General features: G+C 40.3%; 1 protein-coding gene and 1 pseudogene across 9 annotated transcripts in view; one reads left to right on the top strand and one right to left on the bottom strand.

Annotated features, from left to right (window-relative positions):
• The window catches only part of RBL1 (RB transcriptional corepressor like 1), a 97900-nt gene that overhangs the window by 39755 nt on the left and 45948 nt on the right, over positions 1 to 12197 (top strand). For all 9 annotated transcript variants that reach the window (XM_033186351.1, XM_033186352.1, XM_033186354.1 and 6 more), the window contains 3 exons: positions 1234 to 1346; positions 1830 to 1933; positions 10831 to 10968. In XM_033186351.1, coding sequence (XP_033042242.1) covers positions 1234 to 1346; positions 1830 to 1933; positions 10831 to 10968 — 355 coding nt within the window. The remainder of the gene's footprint in view (positions 1 to 1233; positions 1347 to 1829; positions 1934 to 10830; positions 10969 to 12197) is intronic.
• LOC117068744 lies at positions 7947 to 8571 on the bottom strand (annotated as a pseudogene).

Raw genomic sequence — 12197 nt, 5'->3', positions numbered from 1 at the left:
CAACAGAGTAAAAAAACAACCTATAGAATGGGAAAAGTAATTGTAAACCGTATATTAGATAAGGGGTTCATACTCAGAATATGTAAAGAACTCATAAAACTCAAGAACAACAAATAATTTAAAAATTGTGTAAAGGATTGAGCAGATATTTCTCCAAAGAATATATGCAACTGGCCAAAAGCATATGAAAAAAATATCTGATATCACTTAACAGGGAGTTGCAAATCAAAATCACAATGAGATAATACCTCACATATCAGCATAGCCACTTCCCACTCATCACCCCAAAAAACCCAAAATAGCAGGTGTTGGTAAGGAAGTACCATATGACTCAGCAATACCACTTCTGGGTATACATCCAAAAGAATTAAAAACAGCATCTCAAAGGGATATTTGCACATCATGTTCACTGCAGCATTATTCCCAATAACCAAGATGTGGAAACACCTTAAGTGTCCATTGATAGAGAAAGAAAATGCTGTATGTATATTTGTGTGTGTGTGTGTGTGTATATATATAGATACAGATATGAGATGGAATATTATTCAGCCTTATAAAAGAAGGAAATCCTGCCATTTGCTACAACATGGATGAACCTTTAGTACATTATGTTAAGTGAAGTTAGTCAATCACAAAAAGACAAAATACTACATGATTCCACTCATATAAGGTACATGGTATAGTCAAACTTAGGGCAGCAAAGTTATATTATGTGTGTATACAATCTGTATTTTTATTATGTAATTTACATGTTAAAATATTTTATCATATAAAGCTTTGTTTACATATGTAGATTTCCAACTGAGAATACAACTTTGGCTGCTAAAAACCAATTCTTGAAAGAAGGCATGTTGGCTGGGCATGGTGGCTCACACCTGTTATCCCAGCATTTTGGGAGGCTGAGGTGGGTGAATCACAAGGTCAGGAAATCTAGACCAGCCTGGGCAACATGGTGAAACCCATCTCTACTAAAACTACAAAAATTAGCCAGGTGTGGTGGCACGTGCCTGTAATCACAGCTACTTGGGAGGTTGAGACGGGAGAATCGCTTGAACCCAGGAGGCAGAGGTTACAGTGAGCTGAGATCGCGCCACTGCACTCCAGCCTGGGCAACAGAGTGAGACCCCGTCTCAAAAAAGCAAAAAAAAAAGAAGGCATGTTAATACTCTGGTGTAGAGTTGCTTTTTGTTTGTTTGTTTGTTTTTATAATTAGGTTCCTCTTGTATTTTGTAGATCTTGTGTGCGTAATCCTATGGAAAACATTATGAAAATACTAAAAGGAATGGGAGAGACTTTCTGCCAACACTATACTCAATCAACAGATGAACAGCCAGGATCTCACATAGGTAAGAAAAGAAAACTAAAGTTGGCATAGCATTGAAAATAAGTAATCCCCCCAAAATTAGAAATTCAAGTTTTTTCCTCTCCCGTTATTATTTCTTTCTTTTTTTTGAGACCGAGTTGCCCAGGCTGGAGTGCAGTGACGCGATCTCAACTCACTGCAATCTCCTTCTCCCAGGTTCAAGCGATTCTCCTGCCTCAGCCTCCCAAGTAGCTGCTATTACAGGCACCCACCACCACACTGGCTAATTTTGTATTTTTAGTAGAAACGGAGTTTCACCGTGTTGGTCAGGCTGGTCTCTGACTCCAGACCCCAGGTGATCTGCTCTCCTAGGCCTCCCAAAGTGCTAGGATTACAGGTGTGAGCCACCACTCCCGGGCTGCCCTGCTATTCTTAATGTATCAGATTTAAGTTTATGTATATTTGCTTTTCAGTCTTTAACAACTAAAATTCATTAACACATGTTTTCTCTGTATTTCCCCAATAGACTTTGCTGTAAACAGACTAAAGCTGGCAGAAATTTTGTATTATAAAATACTAGAGACTGTAATGGTTCAGGAAACACGAAGACTTCATGGAATGGACATGTCAGTAAGTAAATCCACTCTCTGCGCTACTGGCAAGGTCCAAAAGTCGTAGCCTGGAAGCAGTGTTTTGAGAGGCTCTGTAAGGCATTGTGGGGGTCACCAATCTAGGACACACTTGGCCAGGATGACATTTAGTTGACTTTAGCACATGCAAGGCTAATCACATCTAGGCAGAAATGTGAAATAACACAAAGTTCATCTTTGGTATACATCAGTGTGTTTTAAGTTTGTTTTTTTTTTTTTTGGTTCTTTATTGCCAGCTAGTGATCCCTCCATCTGTTAAAGCAACTGTTAGTTAAGACATTTGTCCATACCTTCCAGGGATTTTGGATTATAAAATGGTAGGGGGAAGGGGGGCGGTTTGTTTTGTTTCTTTAACTATTTGACCAAGTCAGACCACTCTCTCCAGTAAGCTGTATAAAAGAATTTTTCTACAAATTCAAACCTATCATATGATCTTTGTTTCCTCTTCCTTCATTATTTCCCTCTGCAATCACTCTTGAAGTCTTCTAACCTTCTATCCCAATAGGAACAGGTTGATGTCTTAAGGATGCTGCGTAACTATTGTAATAGAATTTCTCTATGTGTTTATCTGGAAATTTTTTTCATATATTATCTGTGTTGGTTTCTCTTTTTCCTGGATTCTGTGTCTTTCTCTTTCATAGTTTACACTAATAATCTTGATGGTGCATACACTCCCATGGTTTTCTGAGAAATAAGTAAATTTTATATTTATATATATATATATATATATATATATTTTTTTTTTTTTTTTTTTTTAAGACAGAGTCTTGCTCTGTTGCCTAGGCTGGAGTGCAGTGGCACGATCTCGGCTCACTGCAACCTCCATCTCCTGGGTTCAAGCGATTCGCATGCCTCAGCCTCCCGAGTAGCTGGGGTTACAGGCACCCACCACCACACCTGGCTAATTTTTATATTTTTAGTAAAGACAGGGTTTTACCATGTTGGCCAGGCTGGTCTTGAACTCCTGATCTCAAGTGATCTGCCCACCTCAGCCTCCCAAAGTGCTAGAATTACAGCCACCTCACCTAGCTGAAATAAGTAAATTTTTTAACTTTATTTATTTTAATTTTTATTTATTTATCTATTTATTTTGATATGTAGTCTCGCTCTGTCACCCAGGCTGGAGTGCAGTAGCACAATCTCAGCTCACTGTAACCTCCGCCTCCTGAGTTCAAGCAATTCTCTGCCACAGCCTCCCGACTAGCTGGAATCCCAAGATTCCAGGCAAGATTACAGGCACCCACCACCACACTCGGCTAATTTTTTTGTATTTTTAGTAGAGACAGGGTTTCACCATCTTGGCCAGGCTGGTCTTGAACTCCTGACCTCGTGATCTACCTGCCTCAGCCTCCCAAGTGCTAGAATTACAGCCACCTCACCTAGCTGAAATAAGTAAATTTTTTAACTTTATTTATTTTAATTTTTATTTATTTATCTATTTATTTTGATATGTAGTCTCGCTCTGTCACCCAGGCTGGAGTGCAGTAGCACAATCTCAGCTCACTGTAACCTCCGCCTCCTGAGTTCAAGCAATTCTCTGCCACAGCCTCCCGACTAGCTGGAATCCCTAGATTCCAGGCAAGATTACAGGCACCCACCACCACACTCGGCTAATTTTTTTGTATTTTTAGTAGAGACAGGGTTTCACCATCTTGGCCAGGCTGGTCTTGAACTCCTGACCTCGTGATCTACCTGCCTCAGCCTCCCAAAGTGCTGGGATTACAGGTGTGAGCCACTGCACCTGGCCAACTTTTTATTTTGAAATAATTACAGATTCACAGAAAGTTGCAAAGGTAGTACAGAGAAGTCCCACACAAAACATGGTTACAGTTTTATATACTGCAGTATCAGAACTGGGGAATTGACATTAAAACAGTGTGTGTGTGTGTGTGTGTGGGTATAAAATTGCATCATGTGCATAGATTATGTAACCATCACCAAAATAAAGATACTGAACTGTTAAAGATCTCCTTCCTGCTACCCCTTTATAGTTAGTTACACTTACTCCTCTCAGCCATTACTGTTTCCCACTTCTACATACTCTGTATGAATTCAATTCTTTGCAATTTGTTTTAGTTATTTTGTAGCCCAGGATATGGTTTATCATGGTGAATGTTCTGTGGCCACTTGAAAAGAATGTAAATCCTCACATTAACCTTGTCAGTAGGTTCTTGGAAACAGTGACTTTAAGCAAAAACAACATACAATGAAACCAATTTTACCATAGGCTAACTGATATAAGCAAGAGTTTAAGTTCCTTTGGCATATGTCTAGTCACAAAAACATCACCAGACTTCTAAATAAAGACAAAACACTTACAATGTTAAACATTGAAATAAATAAGAGAAAGAGTAATAAAAATAAGGAAGATTATTACTTATCCAGTTATTCCTGTTCAGGTTCATGAGTGACTAGAGCCTGCCTCAGCAGCTCAAGATGAAAGGCGGGACCCAACCCTAGTCAGGACACCATTTCATCATAGGACACACACACACCCACACTTACACTGTCATAATTTAGATACGCCAGTTAAGCTAATGTACATATCTTTTGAATGTAAGAAGAAACCAGAGTACCCAGCGAGAACTCATGCAGACATAGGAGAATGTGCAAATTTCATACAGTGGCCCCAGCTGGGAATCCATTATTTTTCATTGTTATAACAAAATGATGTTGAGCGAAATGATGTTATTCAAGGATCTGCTGTATTCTGCTATGTTCGGATGGAGTATTCTGTAAATGTCAATTTTATCTTGTTGGTTGATGTTGTTATTTTATATTCTTCATGATTTCCAGTCTAGTTGTTATATCAGTTGTTGATAGAGGATGTTGAAGTATTCATGTATGATTGTAGATTTGTCTGTTTCTTTCAAGTCTGTCAGCTTTTCTCCACATATTTTGAAGCTCTGCTGTTTGATGCTTACACATTTAGGATTGCTGTCTGCCTTCTTTTTTTTTTTTTTTTTTTTTTTTTTTTTATTTTTTTTGAGATGGAGTCTTGCTCTGTCACCCAGGCTGGAGTGCAGTGGCCAGATCTCAACTCACCGCATGCTCTGCCTCCCGGGTTTACCCTTCTTAATGAATTAACTCTGTAATCATTACAAAATGTTACTCCCTGGCCAGGCGCAGTGGCTCACGCCTGTAATCCCAGCACTTTGGGAGATTGAGGCAGGTGGATCACCTGAGGTCAGTAGTTTGAGACCAGCCTGGCCAACATGGCGAAACACGGTCTCTACTAAAAATATAAAAGGCTGAGCATGGTGGCTTACATCTCTAATCCCAGCACTTTAGGAAACCGAGGCAGGTGGATCACCTGAGGTCAGGAGTTCGAGACCAGCCTGACCAACATGGCAAAACCCCATCTCAACTAAAAATACAAAAATTAGCCAGGGGTGGTGGTGAGTACCCATAGTCCCAGCTACTCAGGAGTTTGAGACAGGAGAACTGCTTGAACCCAGGAGGTGGAGGCTGCAGTGAGCCAAGATCGCACCACTGCACTCCACCTTGTGCAACAGAGTGAGACTCCATCTAAAAAAAACAAATAAATAAAAATACAAAAATTAGCCGGGCATGGTGGCAGGTTCCTGCAATCCCAGCTACTTGGGAGGCTGGAGCAGGAGAATCGCTTGAGCCCGGGAGGCAGAGGTTGCAGTGAGCTGAGATCACACCACTGCACTCCCGGAGCCTGGAAGACAGAGCAAGACTGCATCTCAAAATAAATAAATAAATAAGGCTGGGCACAGTGACTCACGCTGGTAATCCCAGCACTTTGGGAGGCCAAGCTGGGTGGGTCACAAAGTCAGGAGTTCGAGACCAGCCTGGCCAACATAGTGAAACCCCATCTCTACTAAAAATACAAAAATTAGCCAGGCATAGTGGCGTGCACCTGTAATCCCAGCTACTCGGGAGGCTGAGACAGTAGAATCGCTTGAACCTGGGAAGCGGAGGTTGTGGTGAGCCAAGATTGTGCCACTGCACTCCAGCCTGGGCAACAGAGCGAGACTCCATCTCAAAAAAAAACAATTAAAAATAAAATAAATAAATAAAATGTTCCTCTCTGTCTGTGGTAATTTTCCTTGCTCTGAAATCTACCTGATGTTTATGCACAACCACTCCTGCCTTCTTTTCATTAATGTTTGCGTGGCATATTTTTTTCATCCTTTTTCAAGTGATCTTTGAAGTGAATTTCTTATAGTCAGTATATAGTTGGGTCATTTTTTTTTTCCTAATCTTTGCTAATCTGTCATTTAATTAGTAAATTTAGATGACTTACATTTAGTAATTGTTATGTTAGCGCTTAAGTCTGCCTTTTATTTTTGTTTTCTGTTTGCTCTCACTCTTTTTTTTGTTTGTTTTGTTTTCTTTTTCCTCCCTTCCTGTGGGTAACTTGAACATTTTTTAGAGCCTTGTAAAGCTTTTTTTTTATATAGATGTTTTGTATAGCCATTTAACCAATTTAAGTAAAGTATAGAAACCTTACCTCACTTAAAGTCCCTTTTAAAGATTTTGCATAAGTACCTTTATTTTAGACTCATAATTGATTGATAGTTGTCTATGTACAGAATTCAAGATTGGTGGGAGAGGCTGGGTGCCGTGGCTCACCCCTGTAATCCCAACACTTTGGGAGGCCAAGGCAGGTGGATCACCTAAGGTCAGAAGTTCTAGACCAGCCTGACCAACATGGTGAAACCCTGTCTCTACTGAAAAATACAAAATTAACTAGGCGTGGTGGCACATGCCTGTAATCCCAGCTACTTGGGAGAGGCAGAGGCAGGATCGTTTTAACCCAGGAGACAGAGGTTGCAGTGAGCCGAGATCATGCCATTGCACTCCAGCCTGGGCAACAAGAGCAACACCCCATCTCAGACAAAAAAAAAAAAAAAGATTGGTGGGAGGCTGAGACAAGAGGATTGCTTGAGCCCAGGAGTTTGAGGTTGTAGTATACTGTGTACTGTATGTACACTGTGTAGGATGATTATACTGTGAATAGCTACTGTACTCCAACCTAGGCAACATAACAAGACCCTATCCCTAAAAACAAAAAATTAACTTAAAAAAAAATAATTTTAGATTGACAATCATTTTCCTTTATGAGTTTGAAGGCACTGTTGCATTATTTTCTATTATAGATTCCACTGTTACTAATGAGAAGTCCAATGACATTCTCATTCTTACTTAGTAGTATGTGACCTGTTTTTTTTTTCTGGAATCTTTGAGTATCTTTTATCACTGATGTTCTTAAATTTGTTAAAATGTATCTGACTGTGTTTTTTTCTTTCATGTATTTGTCATTCCGACAGAGTTGCCCATTTAGTCTAGAAATTTATGCCTTGCAGTTTTGGTCATTTTATTGTGTTATTTATTAGATGATATATTGTAGCCCACTGATTTATCTTTCTGGAACTTTTATTTTTCAGATGATGGACCTTCTGAATTGACCTTCTTAATTTCTTCTCTTATTTTCCATTTATTTATCTCTTTTATTCTACTTTTAAATATATTTACTTAACTTTTCATCTCATCCCAATGAACTTTTAATTTCAACTATATTTTCATTTCTCTTTCATGTTCTCTAAAGTTACTAATTTAGATTTATTTGAAGTTTTCTTAACTGCTTCACCTCTGTTTCTCCTGAATTTTTCTCCATTTTTCTCTCTTTCTTTTTTCTTTTTTTTTTTTTTTTCTTTCTTTGAGACAGAGTTTCACTCTTGTTGCCCAGGCTGGAGTGCAATGGTACGATCTTGGCTTACCACAACCTCTGCCTCCCGGGTGCCAGCGATTCTCCTGCCTCAGCCTCCTGAACAGCTGGGATTACAGGGATGCGCCACCACACCTGGCTACTTTTGTATTTTTAGTAGAGACGGGGTTTCTCCATGTTGGTCAGGCTGGTCTCCAACTCCTGACCTCAGGTGATCCACCTACCTCAGCCTCCCAAAGCGCTGGGATTACAGGTGTGAGCCACTGTGTCCAGCCTTTTTTCTCTCTTTTTAAACAATATTTTTAATTTTTTTAAAATGTTAGTTTATGTTTTTTATTAACTCATACACAGTTACTTGACATCTGGTTTGTTGAAGCAGTAAGTCAGACATTTGCCACAATAATGTCTGTCAAAGTGACTTGCCATAAACACTCCAGCACCACATTCATCAGAAGGGCACTCTCGACGAAAGCAACTTATTTTGCCATTCTCATCTACCTTATAATATTTCAGGATAGCCAGCTTAACCTTCTCTCTCTTGTGCTTATTATTCTTGGGAGTGGTGTAAGACTTCCTTTTCTTAGCACCACCACGAAGTCTCAACACAAGATGAAGAGTAGACTCCTTTTGAATGTTGTAGTCAGACATCTTCCAATTGCTTGCCAGCAAAGATCAGTCTTTGCTGATCAGGAGGAATTCCTTCCTTATCCTGGATATTGGCCTTTACATTTTCTGTTGTATTCGAGGGTTCAACCTCAAGGGTGATGGTCTTCCCTGTAAGGGTTTTCATGAAAATCTGCATTTGCAGATGGCAGATCTTTAATTTTTGGGGGGCGGGGAGGGGGACAGAGTCTCACTCTGTCGCCCTGGCTGGAGTGCAGTAGTGCGATCTCGGCTCACTGCAAGCTTCGCCTCCCAGATTCAAACGATTCTCCTGCCTCAGCCTCTTGAGTAGCTGGGATTATAGGCATATGCCACCACGCCCAGCAAATTTTTGTATTTTTTGGTAGAGATGGGGTTTTACCATGTTGGCCAAGCTGGTCTCGAACTCCTGACCTCAGCTAATCCACCCGCCTCGGCTTTTCAAAGTGCTGGGGTTACAGGTGTGAGCCACTGCACCTGGCTTTTTTTTTTTTTTTTAGTACAATGGTGTCTTGCTATGTTGCTCAGGCTAGTGTCAACTGCTGGGTTCAAGTGATCCTCCTGCCTCAGCTTCCCAAGTAGCTGGGACTACAGGTGCATGCTGCTGCACCTCGCTTTTCTGTTTGTTTTGGCCTATGTTTTTCAGTTAAGAGGTTTTCCTCAAATGTCGGATAATTCTTGGTTGTCCACTTAAATTTGAATGAGACACAAAAACTTGTGTTCAAAGCTGTGTGAGTGAGGCAGTAAAAGTTTGTTTCAAAGCTCTTTTATTTCAAGAGTGGAAATAAAAAGTCCATTGACCTCAGATGATCACATAGTGTTAGAGAATCTCATCTGCTGGTGCCCATAAAACTTTTCTGGAATATCTCAGTTTCTCCAGAGACGTATCTGTAAACATCTTACCTGGCTGCTGGCGTTGTGGATCAGAAGAAGGAAGGGAAATTTGGTCTCATGGTTCAGTCTGCAGAGTCTCTAAAGACTAAAACCTTAATCTTTTCTGTGCCTGATGTTCTCTACCTCTGAGTCTTCAGTTCAATTTCTCTGGAGAATAATCCTGTAGATTCCTGTGGAGACAGAATAAAGGTCTGTCATCTGATCCCATAGAGTGGGGGTTGTGTGGGGACCTGAGGATCCTAAGACTTTCAGATCACCCACCCAGTGCTTCACCCCTACTTCCCATTCTGCCTGTGTCCTCAGTTGTTATGTCTTTTTTTTTTTTTTTTTTTGAGACGGAGTCTCACGCTGTCACCCAGGCTGGAGTGCTGTGGCCGGATCTCAGCTCACTGCAAGCTCCGCCTCCCGGGTTCACGCCATTCTCCTGCCTCAGCCTCCCGAGTAGCTGGGACTACAGGCGCCGCCACCTCGCCCGGCTAGTTTTTTTTGTAGTTTTTAGTAGAGACGGGGTTTCACCGTGTTAGTCAGGATGGTCTCGATCTCCTGACCTCGTGATCCGCCCGTCTCGGCCTCCCAAAGTGCTAGGATTACAGGCTTGAGCCACCGCGCCCGGCCTTGAGCCACCGCGCCCGGCCTGTTATGTCTTTTAGAGCAGATTCATTTGTTTTAAATGTCTCGCTGTAGATCCTTAGGCTTGACCATCATCCCTTCTGCTGAGTAATTTGTCATCCTTCATATATTGTGGTTTACAGTTACAGACGACTCCTGGTTTAACTGATGATGGAGTTTCTGTTTTTTATCCTCTTGATTTGGGGTGATATTTGGTTTTTTTGTTTTTGTTTTTTGTTTTTTTCTGAGACTGAGTCTCGCTCTGTTACCCAGTCTGGAATGCGGTGGCGTGATCTCGGCTCACTGCAACCTCTGCCTCCCAGGTTTAAGTGATTCCACTGCCTCAGCCTCCGGAGTAACTGGGATTACAGGCATGCACCACCACACCCAGCTAATTTTTGTATTTTTAGTAGAGACGGGGTTTCACCATGATGGCCAAGCTGGTCTTGAACTCCTGACCTGAAGTAATCCACCTGCCTTGGCCTCCCAAAGTGCTGAGATTACAGGGGTGAGCCACCACGCTCAGCCAATCTGGGGTGATATTTGAAAGAAAGAAGGCAACAAACACCGTTTTTAAAACTGAAAACTTATATTAAATGTAATGTTAAGTAGGACTTCTATTTTCTCAGTGAAATATTTCTTTTTCTAAACATTTTTGTCTAAACTGTGGCATATTACCTTTCATTTCTGTTTTGATAAATAAATCCTTATGTTGACAAAACAATTAAGTGTCATTAAGAAAAAAAACAACGAATTCTAATGCTTTTCTGTTGATGGGAATACTGACTTACATTATCTGTTTAGATTTCAAAGCAGATTGTTATGTACACCTTATTTAAATTTATTACCTACCACTGAGCAAGATTAGGTATTACAGGAAAACTACCAGTTTGAGAACTCAAACTTGTATCTCCAGTAATCTAGTATACTATAATTTGCATGTTATTTTTTCTTGTTTCTATTGTTTTATTTGTACAATGGCAAAGACTGAAATTGCTGAAAAATATTAAACTGTGGTCTTTCTCTTCCCCCAGGTTCTTTTAGAGCAAGATATATTTCATCATTCCTTGATGGCTTGTTGTTTGGAAATTGTGCTCTTTGCCTATAGCTCACCGCGTACTTTTCCATGGATTATTGAAGTTCTCAACTTGCAACCATTTTACTTTTATAAGGTGAGATGAAAACAAAGTTCTGTTATGAGATGAAAACAATGTTTCTCATAGAAACATTGTATTTAACTTAGTGCTGAAGAAAAACCCTGTTGTGATATCTGGAAAATGTTTCCAGATGTGTTCTGAAAATATATATTCCTGGCTGGGCACAGTGGCTCATGCCTGTAATCCCAGCACTTTGGAAGGCCAAGGTGGGAAGATCACCTGAGGTTAGGAGTTCGAGACCAGCCTGGCCAACATGGTGAAACTCCGTCTCTACTAAAAATACCAAAAAAAAGTAGCCGGGCATGGTGGCAAGCACCTGTAATCTCAGCTGCTCGGGAGGCTGAGGCAGGAGAATTGCTTGAACCTGGGAGGTGGAGGTTTGCACTCCAGCCTAAACGACAAGAGCAAAATTCTGTCTCAAGAAAAAAAAAAGGTAATATATATTCCTTTTGGGTGAAACCAGGAACACAAGAGACAGTTGAACATACAATGGCTCACACCTATAATCCCAGCACTTAGGAAAACTTGAGGCTGGAGGATGGCTTGAGTCCAGGAGTTTGAGGTTACAGTGAGCTATGATTGTGCCACCACACTCCAGCCTGGGCACGTAAGAAAGACCTTGTTTCAAACAAAAAAAAAAAAAAGAGAGAGAAGGTGAGAGTATCAGTTAATTAAGTCAGTCTTATAGCTTCAGTTCCTTTGTTATCACAGACTTGAAAATATGACCTGGAACTAGTACTTAACTTCGTATTTTCCCTATTTATGAATGAAAATTATAATCCTGTTAAACAAATGCATGGTGAAGAACAAAAAACACTTTCTACCAAGAGGAAAAAAGACCTAAAATTGATTTTGGTGATGGTCTAACTAATAAAGCTATAATAATAGATTATGCTTCTTCCCCAAGTTTGAGCTAATTCAGTGTGAATGAATCTTACTTACCTTTATTTTTCTTGCTACAACTATTTTTATTAATCTTTTCAAAATAAAACAGAGGTCATAGCTATTGAACTACATCATCACCCTCAATAACATTTAGTCATCACAGTCAATAACGTTTAATGTTACATAGTATCAAAATTTAAGACTAATGCTACTGTTATGCTTCTAGGCATGATTTAGTTAATATTTAGTCATCTAGGCTACTTTTCTACTGGTGATAGAAAAATTGGTTTGAGGCCGGGCGCGGTGGCTCAAGCCTGTAATCCCAGCACTTTGGGAGGCCGAGACGGGCGGATCACGAG

Source organism: Trachypithecus francoisi, unplaced genomic scaffold (genome assembly GCF_009764315.1).
Source record: "Trachypithecus francoisi isolate TF-2019V2 unplaced genomic scaffold, Tfra_2.0 Lachesis_group21, whole genome shotgun sequence".
In the NCBI taxonomy this organism is placed as follows: Eukaryota; Metazoa; Chordata; class Mammalia; order Primates; family Cercopithecidae; genus Trachypithecus; species Trachypithecus francoisi.
Note: the sequence above shows the minus strand (reverse complement) of the source record. Positions and strands in the feature narration are given on the sequence as shown.